This window comes from Lytechinus variegatus, chromosome 3 (genome assembly GCF_018143015.1).
Source record: "Lytechinus variegatus isolate NC3 chromosome 3, Lvar_3.0, whole genome shotgun sequence".
NCBI lineage: Eukaryota > Metazoa > Echinodermata > Echinoidea > Temnopleuroida > Toxopneustidae > Lytechinus > Lytechinus variegatus.
Genome location: NC_054742.1, coordinates 40,845,369 through 40,871,189, shown reverse-complemented (window position 1 = coordinate 40,871,189; position 25,821 = coordinate 40,845,369). Strand labels below are relative to the sequence as shown.

Genomic DNA, 25,821 nt, shown 5'->3' with positions numbered 1-25,821 from the left:
TTTTTAATCAAGATACAAAAAAAGAAAAAAAATGACCATTGTTTTTTTTTAAGGGCACAAAGATCAATATAAAAGATGCAAAAAACATCTCTCCAGAAAAAATATAATCGCAATCTCTTTTGCTAATGAGCGATTTTATTAATTTATTGCCTGTGTATGCAAATGATCATGTACGCAAATTACACAATAAACACAATAATACTAATTATACAAATCTTGTGTGGCTGGTATATGGGCGCTGGTTCAAGTACATGCGAGAGTTCAGGCCCTTCTGCCAAACCAACATACACACACTATATAAAGACTTCGTCCACTGATATAAACAAATTTGATTTGTGAAAAATATTATTTTTTTTTCAATGAAACGATAAACAAAAATTATACAACCAAATCCCTACTGTACACAATATCAATTTCTATAAAGGAAACAGAATAGACAGTCTCCTGAAATGCCACTGAAGTATTCATAATATACAATACACTGTGGGTGCATCACATCACGTATGAGGCATGCCGAGGGTCAATGACAATACACAATTCAATTTGGATATCAACTTATTCAGCTGGATGTTGGCCAATTGTCATTAGTGTAGTGAACTGGGAGTGGTGGCTCAGTGGTGGAGCATCCACCTCATGAACAGGTCATGGGTTCAATCCCCGATCCTAGCAGAGTCATACCAATGACTTGAACAAGTGGAACGCCACTGGCAGTCTCGCCTGCATTACGCAAGTCGATAAAGCAGCAGTGCTTCCTTTGAAAAACAGCTAATTAAATGAATAATTATTCACAGAAGAAAACACTAATACGTCCATTGACCCAAAATGACCTTTGACCATGATCATGTGACCTAAGTCTCAGAAATGTGCAAAACAATCATTCATACTTGATTACCCTTATGTTGATGTTTCATGAGCAAGTACCATAACTTCATATTAAGGTATGATGCAAATTCAACACATACTCCCAACACTGCCAGAGATCATTGACCTTTCAATGACCTTTGACATTGGCCATGTTCCTGAAACACACACACAGGGTATTCTGGGATATTACCAAAGTTTGCTGACCCTAAATGACCTTTGACCTAGATCATGTGACCTGAATCTAGCACAAGATGTTCAAGGATACTCGATTGCCTTAGGTCCAAGTTTCATGAACTAGATCCATAAAATTTCAGTTATGATAACAAATCTTCAAATACCCCAATATGGCCAAAGTTCATTGACCCTAAGTGACCTTTGACCTTGTTCTTGTGACCTGAAACTCACGCATGATATTCAGGAATACATGGTTGCTCTTATGTCCAAGATTCATGAATTAGATCCATAAAATTTTTAAGTTATGATGACAATTCCTCAAATAACCCCAAAATGGCCAAAGTTTGTTGACCCTAAGTGACCTTTGACCTTAATCATGTGACATGAAACTCAGTAATACTTGACTAACCTTATGTCTAAGTTTTATGAACTAGGTCCATATACTTTTGAAGTTATGACAACATTTCAAAAACTTAACCTTGGTTAAGATTTGATATTGATTCCCCTAACATGGTTGAAGTTCATTGACCCTAAATGACCTTTGACCTTGGTCATGTGACCTGAAACTCAGGTAGGAGGTTCAGTAATACTTCATTACCCTTATGTCCAAGTTTCATGAACTAGGTCCATATACCTTCTAAGTTATGATGACATTTCAAACACTTAACCTTGGTTAAGATTTCGATGTTGACGACGCCGCCGTTGCCGCAGCGCCTATAGTCTCGCTCTGCTATGCAGGCGAGACAAGAATGGGATCTTCTGCCTTCATGTCAGGCACTAATCTTTTCAAGAATCACAAGGGTAATATATGCAGGGCAAACTTGAAAATCAGTGTATAGTTGAAGTTGCCACTCTGGGTAAAAAAAGTTATCATAATATATCAACTTTGGCAATGACTTTAACCCTGTTTCAGGGTTCTAGTTAATTATTTTCACAGGCAACTAGGAATGACTTAAAGGAGGTACTACAAATAAAAAAATTAAAAAATCAGTGTGCACAAATTGCTCATTATGAACATGATGCACCAAACGCATTTGCAGTCGGCTCATCTTTAAGAAGGTTTTGGGTTTTACATGCTCTCGGGTGCTATGTTGGTCTTATTTTTGAACATACAGAATGAGATATTATTTCATACCAGGCAGGCATCATCAATGTTTGGCTTGTTTGCCAAATTCAACTGGTAGTCTGGAGTCATTATGCCCCAGCTCGAGCATGGTCCAGGGGCAACGCCTCTGGAGCCACAGGCCCCCCCCAGCTTTTTTTGTAAGATCTTCATTTCAGAATTTATAACTTTCATTACGACATAACTTGCCATAATTATTGTTCTTAATTGTCTTGGGACTTCAACCTCAAAGAATGTTATTGGACAGGTTAGGATGATGTACATGGAAAAGGTTAGTAATAGGCAAGGAAATATTTGAGAAATAAGAACATATGTAGCAAAATATTTTATACAGAAAATCATGTTCAATGCTCTCGAGAACAACTATGTGGTCTTGGCCTTTCTCTTAAAGGTCAAGTCCACCCCATAAAAATGAGAAAATGAGAAAAATCAAACTAGCATAACGCTGAAAATTTCATCAAAATCAGATGTAAATTAAGAAAGTTATGACCTTGGGATGGAATAACACTTGCCTTAAGAGCCTTGCACGTAAATTTTAATGTTGACCTGAAAATGACTTTTGACCTTATCATATGACCTCCAACTGCAGCATAACATGCAGGTCCTCCAAGTCAATCTACCATCCAATTCTGGTTGAAAAGCACCTTACGGTTGCGGAGTTAGGTAAGGTTGACCTGAAAATGACCTTTGACCTTATCATGTGACCTCCGACTGCAGAATAACATGCAGGTCCCCCAAGTCCATCTACCATCCAAGTTTGGTTGAAAAGCACCTTACGGTTGCTGAGTTAGGTAAGGTTGACCTGAAAATGACCTTTGACCTTATTGTGTGACCTCCGACTGCAGCATAACATGCAGGTCCCCCAAGTCCATCCACCATCCAAGTTTGGTTGAAAAGTGACTTACGGTTGCGGAGTTAGGTGTCATAAGAGAGTCTTGCATGTAAACTTTAACGTTGACCTGAAAATGACCTTTGACCTTACCATGTGACCTCCAACTGCAGCATAACATGCAGGTCCCCCAAGTCCATCTACCATCCAAGTTTGGTTGAAAAGCGACTTACGGTTGTGGAGTTATGTGTCATTAGATTTGTGACGGACGACATTTGGATCCCTAAGTCTCGCCTTCACCTCTGGTGGGCGAGACAAAAATGAAGAATATTCACCTCTTTCCCGACTCTGATTTGAACTTACTCTTGGTAAATATTGTAGTCCCAAATGTAAACCTCAATGGTGTTGCCATGAAAATCTACATGTGGGACTACAGTATTCACCGAGTTCAAATTCAAATCAGAGTCGGGAAAGAGGTGAAAATTCTTCTTTTTTCTGATTGTTTTCAAAAAAATCAAAATAATTTCAAGGAATTATGGAAAATAAATGGCCATTTCATGGATTTAAAGATGTAAAATGTGAAATTTTAGCTTTTTATTTTTTTTAAGGAGCATGATTTTTTGCTCTCCTTATTTTTTTAGGAGCGCAGTAGGAGCGCCAGTGCGATCGCGCTCCTCAAAAATGAAGGTCTGTTTACTACTACATGCATGTATATAAGGTTGAAATTCTCTTGATTTATTTGTAATTTTGTTTTGAATGATTATGTATTATTTTCTTAATACAACATAAAAAAAAACAAATTCAGACATCTCGCCATTAGCCTTGACTTTGGCCTCAAAGGAAGTCTTTACCATCAGACCCTTGGCCTTGGGCAGTCGGTCCAGCCAATGTCCTTGACCTTGATCGGTCTGGTCTCAGCTTTCCAGCTTTTTTGCACATGCTGGCAAAACTGTCAAACAATTTTTGTGTACTGTGAGGCTGAAAATTTTTCGAAATTTACAGATATTTTGGTGGTTGATTCAGTTTTAAAGCAGATTTTTTTCACCAACAAGTGTAAATGCTTTTCTAATCCCTGCTTACCTTTTCTTGCACCTCCATACACAAATGCCATTATGCCTGAAAATTTGATATTTGATGCAAACCACTAGTAAACAATGCACTGTACAGCGCGTCCCAAAAAAAATGTCCCTCTGACATAGGGCTGAATTAATTCTAAAATGTAGTAGTATTCTCAAATAAATGTTCATGAGTGGAAAGCTCAACTCGTGATCTAACTTCTATAAAAATTTCATTGGTCGCGCTTCAGCGGTTTTGAATACACACTCTGTTACGTAACAGTGGTGCATTTTAGCCCATTCCAAGTTTGCAGCATTGACGCATTTCTGCATTGTCTATGGCATATTAACCCCCATTTCTACATCCAGGATCTGAGTAGGGACATTTCCCTAATCATATCCAGGTTCATCAAATCATGAACTTCACCAGAGAAATATTTGGCATTTCTTTTTTAAAGTTACATTGAATTAACTTAACCACAGTAGCTTATCAACTAAAAAAAGTAATGAAAACAAAATGCAGTATTAGGCATGAATTAGGCATGAAACAGACTTGACCTGTTGTCCTAATCATTGTGCATCTCCTGTTATCAAACATGAAATGGACTGTCAAATATTGTTTTTGCCCTTCTGAAGATGCTCAAGGTTGTGATTTGATGAGCCTGGTTAGATCAGGGATTTCCTTGGTCAGAATGTTCAAGAGTGGTTGATATGCTAGAAAGTGCAGAACACACAGCAGTGCTGCATACATGCAAACTTGGAATGGGCTGAAAAGCACCACTGTTACATAATAGACTGTGTTTTCAAAATTACTGAAGCAAGACCAATGAAATTTCTATAGAAGTTAGAACATGATATGAGCTTCCTAATTCCATAAATTTCATTGAGAATAATTTTTATTTTTTGAAGTAATTTAGCCGCATATCAGAGGGACATTTTTTTTGGGACGCGCTGTATATGGCCCTGCTAGGATGCTATATAGTACATGTATCTCTATTAAACACAGTCCAAAAAGTGACCTGTTGGGTTGTATCAGATTTGCATACAGCTTCATTCAGGTATAAATAATGATGTGATAATTGAAAATTTGAAATGGAATAAACAGATATGAAGTATGATTTCTGTGGTGGGGAAAAAATATAATCAATAAACATAGGATTTCCAAGCTATTACGAGTCTCAGTATGTTCATGGCTCAAATATTTAGGCAGGATTTCCCATCAATGGCAGTCTAAAGAAAGTATAAACCTACCGAATAAGAATATTTTGAACAAATAAAAAGAAGGTCATGTTACAAAAAAAGTCATAAATATATTAGATCTTAACGCTAAACAAGCCGGGGGGCCCTCAACATTTTCTGCTATCATTCCGCCGCGCGAATTTTTTTTACCGTGCCACTCACAGAGTTTATACTTTTAAGTCTCGCACATCTTTTGAGACCAAATTTACGCCGCCCAAATATGCGGTTCCGAAATTACACAACATTTCGTGAGTGCATGTCAGATCAAAAATTGTTCCAAAAAAGTGATTTTGTGTACAAAGTCAACCAAAATTGAGTTTTCTCATCTTATTCATAAGATATGATTATTACTTTAAACAGCTGAAATCAATTTATTTTAGCATAATTATGCTTCAAAAAGGTTGTGCAATAACTCTGGTGAAAAAAACAAGGAAAAAAAGGTTGAAAAACAAAGAAATACATAAGAAATTCATAAAACAATAAAATTCATAAGAAATTTATTTCCGAACCGAAGTTTTTTTCAATTGCAATTGTTAAGAATGCTACAAAGAATATTTCTACCAAAAAGTAGCATTCTAGGAGCTTTATTTAGTGAATTAGAGCAAAAAGTATGATTTATACATAAATTAACATAATTAATTCATATAAAATAAAATCTCATTATTTTGAAAAATTTTACCATACAGCCTTGTAGATTACATCGCACACTACCAGCGAGAAATTTTTTGCGGCGCTCGCGTGATCGGCAGCCGAGATCTCAGGGGGGGTCGAATCATCCCCCCCCCCCGGCCACAGAACAGCCAAAAAAGCCCGGCCTACATGTACATGTAGATAGGGTTAACTTAAAATCCATGAGTTCTAGCTTATACCAACTGGTATAAGAAGGAAAATGTCCATAGTGACAGTAAAGCAGAAGATTCAGCCCATGCCAACAGATTTTTGTAAGGGGTTGAGGATAGTACAGGGTTAAGGAGAGTATGAAAAGGGTAAAGGGGGTCAACAATACTTTTCTTATCCTTTTTGCATTCTTCATTTTATGCAAGATCATCTGATGTTCCCTTCTCCACATCTTATATTAAAAAGAGGTAAAGAGCTGATTCGAAGCTAAAAAACATTTTCCAAGCCATTCCTCAAATTCTAACATCAGATATGCAGGTTTCCTTGTATAATTCATGTCCATAATATCTCTGAATAGCTACAAGATCAAAACTTTGAGGGAATCTTTTACAAGCTATCATACAACTATTAATACTCCCAGTCTCCTACAGGGAAAGATATTACATCTCAACAGCCTTGTTCAGATGCAGGCTATTTGGTCCTTTGGTCCGGATAAAAAAATTGGAGGAAGGGTCGAAATAAGGTTGGAGGAGATGTAGGAATAATGCCCGTCTGGACAGAGATCATGGTACACTGTAAGTTCCTCTGATAAAGATAGTTCTAGCTTTTTCCAGGAGTATCTCCAAGACAGTTCTGGCTTTTTCCTTTTCCCAGGACAAGACTAGCTGGTGGGAGTAAATTGCCCATGATGACATGCATAGAATTATTTTATTGCATAATTATGCATGATTTGTATATACCCATTTTTATGGTTGAATAAACTTGAATTGAATTGAAATTGAGAATAGTAGCAACACTCAAGAGTATCTATGATCTAATGACCTTGTGCAAAACTTCTGAGTCAAATTGCCATGTTGACATACAAATTTTGCACTTAACAATTGTAAGGTCAACATACTATCACTTCCTGAAGTTGCTCTGACCCTCTGTGATGGCCCTTGCAAAAGTTGTGATAAACTAGTCCAGTTTCTCTTGTGATGTGGACACTGGGTAGTGGTACTGATTAGATAAATATCTTTGGAATTTCAATCTTGCATGATGAAATTTTACTCTGACTAGGAACCCACATGTGAACAAAGCTATTTTCTGTTTTTAACAGACTAATTTCCTCGCTCTTTAGAGCTAACCCCTTTCAAACTGGCCTCTTCATTTTTCCCCGGCAAACTTCTCCAGCACACATTCCTCACTTCCCCGGCGATGAAAAAAATGTATCTTTCGCACTGACATGTCTTTCCTGGCGAAAGTCAACAGATTTTGCTCCGGCGGAAAAGCAGATCCAGTGTCAATGAAAGCACACGCTTTTTAAAATCTGAATTTTAATCGTACTCTTTCCTTTATTGCAGATACCTAATTAATTTCATCAGTGAATTTTTAGAGATGATGGCTGGTAAAACACTTCTCAGCTGATCAGCTCACTGGCACATGCATGCAAAATGAGAACGAATGGAAAGAAAACATCGACTCTTACCGATTACAAAACAATTTTTTTTTAATCTAAGTTACAACATATTTTAGAAATATTAGAAGCAAAACAAACAAGAATCAAAGTATTTTTATATCTTAAGCACATTTTCAGCATGTAACAGATAGAAATCTGTTATTTTACTGTCATCTGTCAGATGTATTCTGTTATCTGTAAGAAGTATTTCATGTCATTCTGTAGGTATATTGAAATTCTATTCACACCAAAAAAATTAAAAATAGCAAAGCAATTCCAAAAAAATATTTCAATATCAATTTCTCTTAAATTGCCCTTGGCGAAATTCTCAGGACAACCAAGGAGAATAGGTATACAATGCATCTATTATACATGTATGATTCAGAGTAAAGGGAAAAAAAAACAAATTTTCTTCAGAACAAATCAAGGAGCATTGCATTAATATCTCATGCAATTCATCCAATTTGAAAGGGGAAACAATGAGCGAATGAGGGGGAAAACACAAGACTAAACTAATGAAAATGAAGAGTGCACTCGTGGGTGTTTTATCCCATCCAAGGACAATTTAGATAATTAAAGCAAACTTCTTAATCAAGCTATAGTACATATTATTCATAAATCTATAAGTGTATTCTGAAGCAAAGGTCTGCATGAGGGTGATCAATATCTACTTTTCGCTTTTTTTGCTTTAATGTCAATTTTATGGCTTTATACAGGAAGGGATGACCTGCTTTTGCCATGTACTGTACATTCAGGAAAGGACATGATTCCAGATGTTTGTCATTTATCTTGGTGCACACACAAAGTGGGAATTACTGTAGGAGCTGTTATTTTCGCGAATTGCCGATCGGCCGCGAATTTAACAACACGCGAAAATATCGACACATTTCTTAGTCAGCGCCAATGCCCCAAACAGCAAAGCTTTGCTATTGAAAACATCCTGCATATTGAGAAAATGGAGATATGCACCTCTATATATACAAAACAAGTGGAATGCCTCTGGCCGTCTCACCTGCATCATGCGGTTCAATATAGCAGCAGTGCTGACTTTGCATACTACTCTAACTCGCACAAGATGTTCAGTGATACATGGTTACTCTTATGTCCTCTTTTTATGAACTAGACCAATAAACTTACAGAGATATGATGGTTATTCAACAAAAAAACCCAACATGGCCAAAGTTCATTGACCTTACATGACCTTTGACCTTGATCATGTGACCTGAAACTGGAACAGGATGTTCAGTGATACTTGATTACTCTTATGTACAAGTTTCATGAATCAGATCCATAAACTTTCAAAGTTATGATGGTAATTCAACAGATACACCCAATTCGGCTAAAGTTCATTGACCTTTGACCTTGGACATGTGACCTGAAACACGCACAGGATGTTCAGTGATACTTGGTTACTCTAATGTCCAAGTTTAACGAACTAGACCAATAAACTTTCAAAGTTATGATGGTAATTCAACAGATACCCCCGATTCGGCCAAAGTTCATTGACCCTAAATGACCTTTGACCTTAATCATGAGACCTGAAACTTGCACAAAATGTTCAGTGATGCTTGATTACTATTATGTCCAAGTTTCATGAATCAGATCCATAAACTTTCAAAGTTATGATGGGAATTCAACAGATATCCCCAATTCGGCCAATGTTCATTGACCCTAAATGACCTTTGACCTTGATCATGTGACCTGAAACTTGCACAAAATGTTCAGTGATGCTTGATTACTATTATGTCCAAGTTTCATGAATCAGATCCATAAACTTTCAAAGTTATGATGGGAATTCAACAGATATCCCCAATTCGTCCAAAGTTCATTGACCCTAAATGACCTTTGACCTTGGTCATGTGACGTGAAACTCATGCAGGATGTTCATTGATACTTGATTAACCTTATGTCCAAGTTTCATGAACTAGGTCCATATATTTTCTAAGTTATGATGACATTTCAAAAACTTAACCTCAGGTTAAGATTTCGATGTTGATTCCTCCAACATGGTCTAAGTTCATTGACCCTAAATGACCTTTGACCTTGGTCATGTGACATGAAACTCTAAGAGGATGTTCAGTAATACTTGATTAACCTTATGGCCAAGTTTTATTAACTAGGTCCATATACTTTCTAAGTTATGATGTCATTTCAAAAACTTAACCTCAGGTTAAGATTTGATGTTGACGCCGCCGCCGCCGCCGCCGCCGCCGTCGCCGTCGGAAAAGCGGCGCCTATAGTCTCACTTTGCTTCGCAGGTGAGACAAAAACAGGCTTAGAAAGTACAGTTAGTGATTCAAAAAGTTAGCTAAAATTTCACTTTTTTTAATTTCTCAAACAAAATCAGGGCCTAAACTATTTTCTAACATTATTTTATCAATATTTATACACTCACTGTAATATTAAAATGTATTTTCCATGAAACAATTTGATATTATTGTCATCTGATTGACTCTATACACACGTATTGGTAGCTATTTGCATACTCATTAATATTCATAAGTCACATGACCAGAATTTTGAAGGTGAACATTCTGTTCACAAAATTCCACAATTTTGCACCTTTTACCAACTTTTTGAAAAATGAATCGAACCAAACACAAATTCCAAAGATTGCTTAACCCTGTGGCATGATGAATTTTTAGATCTTAAGGTTAAAAAAGTGAAATATAAGCCACTTTTCCACAATTTGTAACTGTTTTTACAGGGACATATTTATGTACAAAAGACATATCAGCATAGTGACTTTGAGGAGTGTAGATTTGCACATAAATTGCACTAGTTTTGCTTCTTTGAAATGCTGTGGAAATGTATCGTACATCTTCCGATCGCGAATTTAACAACCCGCGAAAATGTCGGGACCCCCGCGATTCGCGAAAAATTCTGTACGCGAAAATAACAGCTTTTACAGTAGTCTAGTTCTAGACGATTTCAATAAAATGTATTCTCGGACAGTGTATTGTACTAGTACTACCCCGTACGTACGCCCAAGTTGAGTGAGCGCACAAATCCGAGAACCTACCCGCCTGAATTTTTATTTTCGGGTAGACAGATTCAGCAGCTGCTGAGAAGTGTTTACCAGCAGACAGTCATCATCTCCAAAACCTCACTGATAAGAGTACGATTACAATTCAAATTAAAAAACGCACACACTTTCATTTGCACTTATTTCCGCCCGAGGAAATTACCCGGCGACTTTTGCCGGGGAAGAGATGTCAGTGCGAAAGGGTATATTTTTTTCAGGAATGCGTGCTGGAGAATTTCGCCAGGGAAAAATGAAGAGGCCAGTTTGAAAGGGGTATAAGTGAGAATGGCAATGAACATAATAACCATCCACTAAGTTACAAAGTAGACATAATAAACCGGGAAATGAGACAGTATAAAATTAAATACACATAGTCTTTAGGACATTTGTGCACATTTGTGCACACGGCAACCTAAAAAAGTTCAGTCTTCTGGGAGTGGACAATAAGCAATATTCTCAAAGGCATGTTAGCACTGTCCAGAAACTGCATTAGTGCCTAACAAAAGATCATCACTACAGTAAAAATTATTTCATGTTTGTTATATTCTTATACTTTGGCTTACCCTCACATTTTGAATAAGAACAAAGACAATATACATCTCATAAATGCAGAGCACTATTACTGCATTTACACTGATAACTTGTCTTGCAGCAACTCAACAGCAGCTTCGAAGCAGCTATGGAGTATCTACAGAATAACACGACTCATAAAGTAAACCATCACTTGCCTAGCAGTAAGCACCGACTCTAATTTCCGCTACTGCTGGATGTTGCCAGTATACATACCGCCTAGCAGACACACTATCCAAGGCACATCCAACCATACAAACCTATCGTTTACCTGCTTGTGAACTCAACAAATAATCTTTGCATCGTTATTAAGTTCTGTATTGTAACCCATTGACAACTTTTTGTCATAATTTTAAAATCCAGAGTAATGCTAGATTGAGTTTTCATATTGTATCACCTCTTAAATGTGTGACTTAAAACATCACATTAAAATAAATGAAACACACTCCTGATCATTTACATCAATTTTCACCAAACATGTAAAAGCTAAAATAACAAAAATATCCAATGTAACAGCATTTCACATTTCTATATTACATCCAAGCACAAACTCATTCGCTTCCATTCACACCCACTTAGTCCCAGTCACTCTCATTCAATCTTATTCAATCTCATTCACTATCATTCACTCCCATTAACTCTTATTCAATTCCATTCACTCTCACTCTTATTCACTCTCATTCATTCACATATACTCTATGCCACATTCACAGCCCTTCACCCACATACACTCCCATTCACCACACCCTTTCACCAACACTCACTCCCATTCAGCTTATTAGGTGGTCTGTCTATGACAGATCACCTATTGTTTTCGTCAGAATTTTCTTTATTTCTTTATTTCTTTATTCTTGGCACCTATGTTTGTCGCCAACTTTTCTCGAAATTGGCTGAATCAATTTTGCTGATTTTTTCATCATATATAGAATCTATCATAGAGACGGCAAAATAAGCTTTTCAAGGTCATATGGTAATGATGACGTCATCTACGCGCCATTTTGTAAAATTCTTCATTTGATCATATCTTCATTATCAATTATCAAAAATTAACAATATTTACATGACATTAACTTCATGTCAAGGGTCAACTGTCAATGTCATCAAAGGTCATGTAGAGGTCATGACGCGCGCGTACGCGCGCGTCAAAGGTAAAAAAATCGTCCAAATGACCTATAAAATTTTTTGGGTACGTTTCAGGTCATTTTAAGCATTTCAAAAATTTGCGCGCGCGCACATATGCGCGCGCGTTTCCGCGCGTTACACCTTAACACAACGCAGAAAAACCGTTTCTTTTAATATCATTGCATTGCTAATAAAATTCTCAGCAATTTGATACCTTGATCAACCTTCTACAACCATTAATATAGAAATTAACACCCATTAAAGTTTGCAGCACGTGTGCGCGCGAGCTCTCACTATAGGCCATATATGGGCAAAAACATGCCTATTGTAAATTCACTGTAGCTCTTTAAAAAGTCCGTTGACCCCCAATTTTTTTTTCATATATCGATAGAGTATGAGTTGTAGATTTGATTTCATGTCACCATTTTCCCTAAATTATATCGTGACGTCATCAAATAGGCACCCAAACAAACGATTTCATTTTTTTCAAAAATGACGTCATCAAATTTATGCAAATTTGGCTGTAACTTCTCGAATATAGATCATTTTTCGCCCAGATTTCAATATGTTGTAGTTTATAATGTACTCTTTCTCCTCAGTTAACATAAATATTCGTTTTGAGAAACGCATCATTGCGTAAAACAGCGATGAAAAGAGGCATGTCATTTTTCCTCATTTTGCGTGTAATCTCTATGGGACATGACTTTTTCCCAAAACTAGATTCGACATTCCTCTATTTCGTGAGCCATATCTCCATTTCTTCTTGTCAGTTTTGCCGGAGCTTTTAATATGTTATAGCTGAGATTCTGGGCTTTTGGTAATGTGCCCTCCACTTTTTGATCAGATGCCGGGATCATGCCCGTTTTTCACTTGCAATATTGGAATTGTAATTCTCAAAATTGCTTACGTGTAAAGTCTATGGGAAACATTAATAATCACATTGAGCAATGGTCAAAATTTATTCTTAGGATGTCTAGAATCAAGATTATCAATCATATCTAAATTATTCATTTTATACATTAGCCGACTCTGAATGAAAAATCATGACAGACCACCTAATTCGTCCGCATGACGAATTAAATTCTAGTTAACCTTGAATTCACCAAAGACACCAGATGCTATGAAACGTTCCGGCCTCAAACTCGGCCTCAATCAAGGCTACTGAGGCTCACAGGCAATCAGGCCTAGAACAAGGCCAAGACAAGGTATTACAAGATGGGACTGGTCTTGAGACAAATACATGTAATACTACCAGTTTATTTCCAATTTCTTCTAATGCCAATTCGTCCAATTGCCAACTTGTCTACTAGAATTTGGTCTATCATCAGTTCGTCCACTCACCACATGGTCTACTTTCACTTAATCAGTTGGTCCAATAGCCATTTAGTCCATATACCATTTGGTCTAATTAAATTAATTAAAAAGTGTTAATATAAAATGAATGAAAAGGAAATGGGTAATAGAAGACCACCTGGTTATAAGATGAAATGGTAAAAGATGAAATGGTGATTAGACAGTGATGAATTGGACCAACTGGTTGTTAGACGAAATGTTGGACGGAATGGCATTAGATTAAATAAAGGTAGACCATGTGATTAGTGGACGATTTAGCAATGGACGAATTGGCAATTTACCATACTGCCAACCAATAGCAGAATAAATTGCTCTTTTTTTGCCAGTCACTTATTTCCACCCTGATGGTCATCATTTGGTTGATCTATAACTTGAATATATTTTTAATCTACTTACATTGTCCTAGATGTGTCTTGGAAGGTTCTTCAGGTGGTGGCGTTGAGTGCTCATCAGAATGGTTATGCTCATCACCCGGTCCATGGATGTCATACACGATGCAAGCGTGACTGTCCAACTGCTGGAGTAGGATGGGGCACAGCTGGAGGAATTGGAGAGGTACAATGCCTTCGCTGGGGATCAGGCTCAGCGTGTTTAGGATTTCATCAGCAGACAGGCACTGGAAGAAGAAAATTGGACATTTTCTCTCTAAAAGCGCCTGAGCATTCTCTTCTTAAATGTGAACATGTTAAATAATGGTTTCATACTGTACAGAGCAGATTTCTACATCTATTTTCTCATCAGGGGTTAATCCTGGAAAGGTTTTAGTCAAAGTGTAATTAACAAGTGGAGCACCTCTGGCAGCCTCACCTGCATCAAGCGATTCAATATAGCAGCAGTGCTGACTTTGAAAACAACTATAAAATAATTATTCACAAAAAACACCATTCATATAAATTGATACAATACTATGTTAATTGACAATAAATGACATTTGACCTTTATCATTATGTGACCTAAGACTTGTCAGTGATACTTGATTACCCCTACATCCACATAATTTATAAACTATATCTACAAACTTTGAAAGTTATGACAGCAATGTAATAATTACCTCCAAAATGGCCCAAGTTCAATTACCTTAAATGACTTTGGTCATGTGACCTGGAACTTGCATGAGATGTTCAGTGATACTTGATTACTCATAAATGTCCAAGATTTATGAACTAGATCCATACACATTCAGAGTTATGATGGTTATTCAACAAATACCCCCAACAGGGTCAAAGTCCATTGACCTCGGTCATGTGACCTGAAACTCGCACAGGATGTTCAGTGATACTTGATTACTCTTTAATATGTCTAAGCTTTATGAACTAGACCAATACACTAACAGAGTTATGATGGTAATTCAACAAATACCCCCAATATGGCCAAAGTTTATTGACCTTAAATGATCTTTGACCTTAGTCAAGTGACCTGAAACTCGCACAAGATCTCCAAGTTTCATGAATCAGATCCACAAACTTTCAAAGTTTTGATGTAGTAGGCCTATTGTGATGGTAATTCAACAGATACATGTACCCACAACATGGCCAAAGTTAATTGACCTTTGACCTTGGTCATGTGACCTGAAATTTGCACAGGATGTTCAGTGATACTTGATTGCTCTTATATATCCAAGTTTTATGAAATAGACCAATAAACTAAGTTATGAAGGTAATTCAACAAATACATGTACCCCCAATTTGGCCAAAGTTCATTGACCTTAGATGACATTTGATCTTGATCATGTGACCTGAAACTCGCACAAGATGTTCAGTGATACTTGATTACTCTATTTCCAAGTTTCATGAATCATATCCATACACTTTCAAAGTTATGATGGTGATTCAACAAATAACCCCAACTTGGCCACAGTTCATTGCGCACTGGTACACATTTCACAACTTCCTGCCCCCTACTATATTCAAACACTAGGCAGTTGATCATTCTTTGGCTATACTCATGTCATTACGAAAATGTCCCGTTTGATTCTCGACCTCACTTCGGACTGCAAACTGCGGTTTTATACCCCGATTCGCGTTTGGAAACTTTTCCAACCCCGAAAACCCATCTTGGCCAGGTAATCCCCTTGTCTCGATTTCACCACCACGGGCCAGCTAAATGAGCGTTGAGCCAAGGACGAAATGATAAACAACGCTGTGCTATTACGTAAGACTTGTCTGCCTGTAGAAGGATCTTCGGAATGAAATTATTGTATTCGATATTAAACACGTTTTCAAAGGCATATTACATTCAGACATCCAATGCTAGTCCATTTTCAATTTCGAACGAAGAAAATCGACCTTGAAATAAGGAAAGTAAGCGAATAAAAATTACGGTATGCTTAGCATGCAAGGACCGCGATGCATGCATAGTTTCTGTCCGTCCAGCAAGAAAATGGGTTCACTCGCGCAATGATACAGTCTTAACGTTCGAAAAATAGTAGTAATGGCATACCAACATACAAAGTATAATAATCATGCTGCTGATATGCACAAAAATATGAAATCATTATTTTTTTTACCCCAAAGTCTTATTCATAATTTAAATACAAACTATGCCTGTAACTATTTTTTTAATCGCAGACGTATTATTGCACCATACGTGGTTCTCCGGTAAACTGCCCATGTGCGCTGCATCCATTCCACAGTTTGTTTCGGGTCGCTTTAGTTTCCACCATTAAATGTCTTACTTAGGTATGTTGTGCTAATTTTTTTGTAAGTCAAAATGTTCAAAATTTGTCATTTTGCTAATATGAGGTGATTAAAATTAGTGCCCTGTCCTTTTTGTCGGGAGAAAGAGAGAGAGAGAAATAGAGATGGGGTGGAATTTCCACCCCATCTCTATTTCCCTCTATATATCTTTAACAAGGGCGCCGGAAGCGAGGGGGGGCAGGGGGGCACTTGCCCCCCCAATAAATTTTTTTGGGGGGGCAAAACGAGATTTTGCCCCCCCCCCCATGTGCCCCCCTGAAAGTAGAAAAATGATAAATTATTAAATAATTAAAGGACAAAAGTATACGATGAAGGCACTTTTATGCCCAAAAATTGTCATTTCTATTGTCAAAAATGAACAATTTTGCCCCTGACGGGGCAATTACATTATCATAGTAAGCCTGGCGTCTTTTGACGAACAGTTCCTCTGTGAAACATACCTTTGAAAAGCCCCTTTTCCATCTTATTACAGTGTGATAACGTTTAACCTTTTAATGAATACATTTCAGACTAAAACCGAATGGCAAGCTAATTTTCTTTAATATCTAAACCTACAAATTATGAAAAAGTTGGATATCTTCTTAGATAAATGATTTGATTTTATATATTTCGATCCAAAAAAGTGAAAAAAAATCAAGCACGTTTTGAAATAAAAAGATGGCTGTGTATTTATGCAAAGCGCAAGCGATTTTATTATTTTTATAACATGTCCTGAAAGTTTTCTTTTTTCCCAATTATTCACTTCCCTTCCATCATTCAACTTTCTTCCCGGTCCTATCTTTCTTCTTATTTTTCGCCTCACCTTCCGCCGCTTCGCCCCTTGATCTACCTATGATGACCCCTCCCACGGCAGGAATTTTGTGTAAAAATGGAGTATAAGTCTCGTTAATAGAGTGTTTAAAAACAAATTTGGGGGATAAAGCATAGTTAAAGTTCATTGTGAAGGATTAATCATAACTCATGAAAACTATTCTTTATACTGAGTACGCAAACAATGAAAATATTCTCAGTATATTCCAAGTAAATTTGGAATAAAGGGAAAGTGAATTGGATTAACAAAGGTATGATTTTACTGGGTATGGAACATTCTCGTCTAACCGTCTATGCACTAAATTCAGAGGCGATTTTCTTTTTTCATCATTTTTATTAGTTATGAAATTGACAATGGCCATCGATGTCATCAATGTCATCACTCTTTGGCTGGTATATAGGGCTAGATGAGAGTTGGAGAATAGTTGGGCCGGTATGCCTTTTCTTTTCCTAACCAAGTTCTTAACAAAAACTATCTGTTTATATATATTTCGAAATTCGAGGATATAATTTCGATTTGAAATTATGTATTTTTTCCATAATAAAAGAGCACAAATAGTAGGGGGACATTTGATATTATGTACCCCTTTCCAAAATGGTAGGGGGACGCGTCCCCCCTGTCCCCCTGGGATTTCCGCCCATGGTGATGGGGGAGCTTTTGCATTTTCTAGAATAAAATTGAAAGATTTCGTGCACACTTTGGGTGAATTTTGCCCTCTCGATCGGTGGCCCCCGGATGCATACGGTCATGTTTGTCATCTTAAAGTCTTTAAAAGGCCTATATTACATTGGTTTAAAACAATAGAGTTTGCAATAAGGCTCGTAATTTGCTGGAACTGCGACCCTGATCATGAAGAAACACCAGTCTGGGTCAGAAGGGAGGAAACAGGATCAAAAAGAACCCCAAGACTGTTTAATTCTCAAGAAATTTATTTTTGAATGCTCTTAGAAACGCAACTTTTACACTCAATTTTTACACCCTCAACCACACCCTCTCCCGCTCGATCGCTTCCGTATCTCACGCTTTCAAAAATATTGTGCCCCCTTCGGGATTTTGCCCCCCCCAAAAAAAAAAAAAAAAAAAACTGAAAGTGTTCCGGCACGCCTTGGTGGAAACAAATCTGAAAGAAAACATGAAACCAAGAAAGGTATTTCAGAGGGAAGTTTACCGTATACACAGGCTATAGGCCTACAAAATAAGAACAATAATGGGAGATAAAGAAGATCACCTGCTAATAACGCATGTGAATTAGAAAACGTTCTGAATAGATATGAATAGAACATTGAAATGCTATCCAAACATTGTGATTCATAATGCTGGTCTTTGTATTTTAATGTTCTATGTATAGGCCTACACCTCAGCTTTGAGAAAAGGACATTCATAGGCCTTACTACAGATATGATTGGCAAATGCACGTTCTTTAGAGGTGTAGATCAAAAGGGGGTGGATGAAGAAAATAAGTCTAGAAAGAAAAGAATTAGACAGCCAGACAGAGAGAAAGAAGGAAAGAAAGGAAGAAAATAAGTCTAGAAAGAAAAGAATTAGACAGCCAGACAGAGAGAAAGAAGGAAAGAAAGGAAGGAAGAAAGAAAGAAAGAAAGAAAGAAAGAAAGAAAGGAAGGAAGAGAGAGAGAAAGAAAGAAAGAAAAAAAGAAAGGAAGGGAGAGAGAGAAAGAAAGAAAGAAAGAAAGAAAGAAAGAAAGAAAGAAGGAAGGAAAGAAAGAAAAAACTTTCTATCAACGCGTGTATACATCCATGGCCATGCGCTCGCCGGAACTACACACATTGCAATCCATCGTGTGTGGCCCCCTGCTGTGACCGTAGATGCTGGGGTGAATTATCTTCGCGGACCGAGGTCAAGAAACAGGTGTTTCTATACTTAAATTTAATCTCTTGAGGGCAATAGGATTTGTATTACTGGGAGAAGATATTTGTTGATAAGGAAAAATGGGGTATACAGCCCTCAAACGAGAGATTTTCGTCATGTGTTCTAAACCAGTCACTGTTTAAAAAGCATTCAAAATGTTGAGTCTGTCCATGATGCCTAGAAAATGGCTTGCTAAATGTTGAATCCCTACACATCCCGAGAATAGGTGACAACCATTCTAGGGTCAATACCAAGGGGAGAATGAACTAACAGGTGCAAGGCAAATATATTTCAAATAAACTGTGCATCATAAATACAGAAAGAAAAGAATTGCCATATCTTTCATCACTAATTATTTTGGTTTAAGTTCAATGGTCAATAAAACTAAAAAATAACTAAATATTCTTACCTTAGTTGCATGCTCAAATTCGGTTTGATGATGATCAAGATGCTGTGTGTTATGAATTCCCTTTGTATTTGAACTTGCGGTAGAATTCACCTCCTCTCTCTTTCGCCTGTTTGGTGTGTGATCATGCAAGTGGTCTGTTTCCTCAGAATGATGAGTGTGAGAAGTATTCTTTTCATGAGTTTTAGGGTGCATCAGGCTGTCTCTTACAACACCAAGGCCTACATTGTCCAAGAGTTGTCTAAATCCATCATATTCTAACTTCCCATCTTTTCCATACTTCATGAAAAGGTCCGACATGCAATCTCCAGTCCAAGCATTAAAGGATGTGCCATTAGGGTCATTACACAGAGCTTCTTTAAGTTCACTAGCTGCATGGAGACCTTGCCCACTCTGTGCTTCAGCATACCATAGATGTGAACAGCACAACATAAATAAACATATGTAGTCCATATAAAGCTGAATAAAAAATGGATTTCCAGGTTTACTCCACGTTAAAAATGCCATTCTGCAAAAGATAATAAGATACATGTAGTTTTTAATACTGAGAGCAATCTTAAAGGGATGCTCCAGGCTGAAAATTATATGATTTAAACAGATAAAAGAAAAATCAGACAAACAAAACACTGAAAATTTGATCAAAATCGGACAACAAATAACAAAAATATGGCATTTTAAAGATTTGCATTATTCCGGTGAAACAGTTCTAGACATGTCTTCATGATTATTCAATGAGCAAATTGATCTCCACTTGTTTTTTTATTTTATTATATGAAATTAGTTTATTCAAAATTTTTTCAACCTAGAACTGAAAAAAATGGATTGACAATTGATAAGTGCATTTGATATTAATTGCTGCAACTTATATCATTATAGACACATTATTCACACATGTATAAAAAAAGGAAACAATTATGATTTCATGTAATAACGTAAGAAAAAGGAACGTGGGGATGTGACATCATCAGCCCACCTGATAAATATTCATGATGATGTGCATAACTAATGTCACAAACTAATGCCAAACTTTACAATTCAATAACTTCATTATTTGTTATCCAATTTTGATGAAATTTTCTGCACTTTTCAGCAATTTGTTCTAATCCAAACTGCCCTCACATGTGTGTACCTCAATGGGTGTAGAAAGATGCCATCAGCCCTGACAAAATAAATGGCTCTGAATAGACTGGTAACTAAATTTCATGATAATAACATACTTCATTTTCTTTGATCCAATGTCATCATCAATATCATCACTGCTTCACACTAAATGCTAATATGCTTCAAAGTTCAAATTCATTTCATTAGAACAGAATTATACTGTACCTTTATCCTGTCGTCAGAAAGCAAACTTTATTTAATACAATTACACATTGTGACCTGCTACAACTGACTGAGCCTTGGTTTTGGACTGTCTAAAGTAGACAACCCCCCCCCACGGAATTAATGACCCAATTGCTAAATTTTCTAAATAAAGCTATGATCTGCTGCTATAAAATCCTTTCATGTATTTTCCTGGTTCTATTTCTTATCTTTTTTTTTAAAGGCCTATAATATTTTAATCGTCTATCAATTCTCATGTATATTTTGTTTTCTCCTTCCATTTTCTTAGATGGTTTCTTATGGTGAAAGAAGAGTTTTAAAAAAATAAAAAATACTTAGAACTGAAAGAAAAAAATATAGAAAGATCAAAACACAGAAATACATTTTTTAAAAATGATTAAAACATAAAATTACATCAGAAATCATTAAAAAAAAACGAAATAGAAAACAAAATATATATGAGAATTGATAGAAGATGAAATACTTAAAACAAGGAATCCAAACAAATTGATAAAAGAAAAGATGATAAAAAATAAAACAAACTAGAATTTAATTCGTCATGCGGACGAATTAGGTGGTCTGTCATGATTTTTCATTCAGAGTCGGCTAATGTATAAAATGAATAATTTAGATATGATTGATAATCTTGATTCTAGACATCCTAAGAATAAATTTTGACCATTGCTCAATGTGATTATTAATGTTTCCCATAGACTTTACACGTAAGCAATTTTGAGAATTACAATTCCAATATTGCAAGTGAAAAACGGGCATGATCCCGGCATCTGATCAAAAAGTGGAGGGCACATTACCGAAAGCCCAGAATCTCAGCTATAACATATTAAAAGCTCCGGCAAAACTGACAAGAAGAAATGGAGATATGGCTCACGAAATAGAGGAATGTCGAATCTAGTTTTGAGAAAAAGTCATGTCCCTTAGAGATTACATGCAAAATACATGTGATATGAAAAAAGCAATTATAATCTGTTTTATCTTGCTAAATTTAAACTTTCATGCCTTTTAATTATCATAAAGGGTGATGTAAGAGGTGGCAAAAAGAAAAAAAAAATCATCTTGTTCACCCCAGGACTCGAACCTCCGCCCTCGAGAAAGCAAGTCAAATGCGTTATCCATTGAGCTACGATATTCCCCATAGACTTTACACGTAAGCAAATTTGAGAATTACAATTCCAATTTTGCCAGTGAAAAACGGGCATGATCCCGGCATCTGATAAAAAAATGAAGGGCACACTTGCGAAAGCTTAGAATCTCAGCTACATCATATTAAAAGCCTAAAGAAAACTGACAAGAAAAAATGGAGATATGGCTCACGAAATAGAGGAATGTCGAATCCAGTTTTGAGAAAAAGTCATGTCCCATAGAGATTACACGCAAAATGAGGACAAATGACATGCCTCTTTTCATCGCTGTTTTACGCAATGATGCGTTTCTCAAAACGAAAAGTTATGTTTACTGAGGAGAAAGAGTACATTCTAAACTACAACATATCAAAATCTGGGTGAAAACCAATGTATATTCGAGAAGTTACAACCAAATTCGCATAAATTTGATGACGTCATTTTTTAATAAATGAAATTTTTAGTTTAGGCGCCATTTTGATGACGTCACGAGATAATTTAGGGACAATGGTGACATGAAATCAAATCTACAACTCATAATCTATCGATATATGAAAAAAAAATTGGGGTCAACGGACTATTTAAAGAGCTACAGTGAATTTGCAATAGGCATGTTTTTGCCCATATATGGCCTATAGTGAGAGCTCGCGCGCACACGTGCTGCAAAGTTTAACGGGTGTTAATTTCTTTATTAATGGTTGTAGAAGGTTGATCAAGGTATCAAATTGCTCAGAATTTTATTAGCAATGCAATGATATTAAAAGAAACGGTTTTTCTGCGTTGCGTTAAGGTGTAACGCGCGGAAACGCGCGCGCATATGTGCGCGCGCGCAAATTTTTGAAATGCTTAAAATGACCTGAAACGTACCCAAAAAAATTTATAGGTCATTTGGACGATTTTTTTACCTTTGACGCGCGCGTCATGACCTCTACATGACCTTTGATGACATTGACATTTGACCCTTGACATGAAGTTAATGTCATGTAAATATTGTTAATTTTTGACAATTGATAATGAAGATATGATCAAATGAAGAATTTTACAAAATGGCGCGTAGATGACGTCATCATGACCATATGACCTTGAAAAGCTTATTTTGCCGTCTCTATGATAGATTCTATATATGACGAAAAAATCAGCAAAATTGATTCAGCCAATTTCGAGAAAAGTTGGCGACAAAAAATAGGTACAATGAATAAAGAAAGGAAGAAATAAAGAAAATTCTGACGAAATCAATAGGTGATCTGTCGTAGACAGACCACCTAATAAATACATAAGAATTGATAGAACATATGAAAGAAAAATTTAAACAGAGAAATTCATAATTGATAGAGGAATAGATGAAAGAACAATTAGAACATATAAGAATTTATAAAAGAAATAATGAAAGAAAAATAAAACAAAGAAATACATAATTGATTAAAGAAATGATGAAAGAAGGGTTAAATCCTAGTAATATATAAGAATCGATAGAAGAAAAGAAGCAAGAAAATTAAAACATAGAATACAAAAATACAGTTAAAAGAAAATATGAACGAAAACTTAAAACAATGAAAGACCTAATTGATTGAAGAAAAAAAAATAAATAAGTTGGTAGAAAAGAGTGAAAGAAGAATTTAAACAAATAGAAATACATAAGAAATCATAGAGAAGAAAGCTGGAGAAACAAAATATCTACAAGAGAATTGATAGAAGATGAAAATATTAAAACAAAGGAGATAAATAAAAATTCATAGAAAAAAAGATAAAAAATAGAACCAGAAAAATACATAGTTGTTGGAAAATATACAAAGGAAGAGATGAAAAAAAAATAGAAATGTTTCAGAACTGATTGAGCACGCGTGTATCCCCCTCACTGTCCCATTGGACTTGAAATGATCACAGCTCATCTCGCGATTACCGCAGACATTTGTTCTAATCCAAACTGCCCTCACATGTGTGTGCCTCGTCAAGTTTAGATAAGGAATTTCATTCCGTGTTCGCTCCAGACAATTGTCTAGTGTGAGACTTGACTAAAAGTTTCAGTCTACGTAAATTGGTTGTTCCGCTGAATTATGCTGGCTTGGCAAGAGTTTCATATGCACCCCCCACTAAAAATGAAATTGTGAAATAAATCCCTAAAAATGACAGTCCTGACTAACTTGTCCGTATGACACCAGATAGAGACAGATCCAAACATGTAGATCTACATGCTAAGTATTTAGTCAGACAGCCACTGCCCACCAACTAAGAATGAAAGAAGGGGCTTTTGGAGAAGTGTTTTTTTTTTAATTATTGGAGGAGACGTAAGGAAGTCTTTCCCTAAGGCCAGTATAAAAAACCTAGTATTAGGGCCTAATAATATTTAAGTTCATGAAGACGAAGAGTCTACTTAATGTATGAATGAACGCTGAGCTGCTCGCTTGTTGTTGTCGATGCTTCTCCCTTCCCAAGTTCCCAGCGCACCAGTGGCCGTGGGGGACGCCGCACTATATGGTCACAATGTAAATTTAATAAGAAAAAAATTATAACAAAAAAGAAGTGCAACACAACTGCACAGTCACACTCACACAGTCAGCTCAGACAGTGCGGTGACAGCACAGTCGAAAGCAATATTCTAAAGTCAACGAATAGCCATACCGTACCGGCGTACCGGCACCAGTATTTCTGACAAAGGCATTCTAAAACAACGGTGGGTATAACATGATCGTCGACGCAAAGTTCAGATAAAATGAAAGGATTTTAGGTATTTTCCAGAATTTACTCACTCATTCACAGTGCCTCGTATCAGCTGTCCACCTCCTCAGAAGTCTTGCTAGGGTCCCACGTGCACTGTTGTTTTGAAAGTTTACAAATTGTAAAACTTTAGCCAATTTTTCGCACGGATCTAGGGATTTGCTCGTGTCGTGTGCACCATTCAGGAAAAAAAGATGGCGGGCCGTGTGCAGTGGAGAGGGCTACCTTCTTGTCACGTGACACTACGTGCTTCATTATTATGCATATATGTATGATCATGGACCATATTGGACTGGAGTGGAGGTCCGTGGTTCGAAGAATTTACGATGAGCTTGGGTGACGTAGATGGTCGGCCGGGAACAGTTTTTATGCAAATCCACTCGACCACCACTTCTGTGCATGCTAGATCAGGCCTATGGCAGGCATTCATGACATTCTTCAGACAAAGGTCTCTTCTGTGTAGTGGAATTACTTATTGGCACGCGTTCGCGCGCTCTGAGTGTTCATTGTTTTCATTGTTCTGCGAATGAAATATTTCATTCATAAAATTGATCAATACATATTTTTTTAGTAACACAATACTGGAAATGTTTTATAAAATAATAGAATGATAATGCATAAATGAATTATAATGTAGTAAGTAATAATTTGATCAATTATTGCAAGATTTTCTACTGTATATTGTTTAATCAAAACAATACTACAAAATTATAGTTTTATCAATTCTTTTGGGGGGTATTTGTTTTAAGTACCCGGTACTTGTAAATTCTTATCCATTTTTTGGCTTACGCTGCTGATAGAAAAATCAACGCAAATGATTAAAATGAAGAAATTCCTTCTCTCTTTCTATTTTTTTTTCCAAAGCGCTTAGAGACGTGTTTTGGGATAAGCGCTATACAAATAATGTTAATCAGTAGTTGTAGATGTAGTAGTAGTATCATTATTATTGTTTTGTTTTTTGGGGGGTTTTTTGTTGTTGTTGTTATTATTGTTTAAAGCTTACAAAAAAAGTGTGGTGGACACAACTGGGCCATGTCTACCAAAAAATTGTCTTGTATTTCGGTTGGTATTATTTACTGACACAAATATCGGCATAATTCATTTCATTTATTGGTTTCTGCGGCATTTTTCATAACACATTAACAAAAAAATACAATAATAATACAGGTAATATATTAACTTGCAAGTAAAACACTTAACAAAATTGCATTTTCTATTAGGCCTACATTTTAAGA

General features: G+C 36.4%; 1 protein-coding gene across 2 annotated transcripts in view; it reads right to left on the bottom strand.

The window, feature by feature from the left end:
• Positions 1-24,837, bottom strand: part of LOC121411028 (zinc transporter ZIP10-like) — a 64,317-nt gene extending 39,480 nt beyond the window's left edge. The window contains exons 1-3 of one of the 2 annotated variants that reach the window (XM_041603490.1): positions 24,619-24,837; positions 19,413-19,917; positions 14,026-14,245 (exon numbers count right to left, since the gene is read on the bottom strand). In XM_041603490.1, the coding sequence (XP_041459424.1) occupies positions 14,026-14,245; positions 19,413-19,916 (724 nt within the window). In that variant the 5' untranslated portion in view covers position 19,917; positions 24,619-24,837. The remainder of the gene's footprint in view (positions 1-14,025; positions 14,246-19,412; positions 19,918-24,618) is intronic. The other variant, XM_041603489.1, reaches the window with a different exon arrangement.
• Positions 24,838-25,821: the final 984 nt, after the last annotated feature.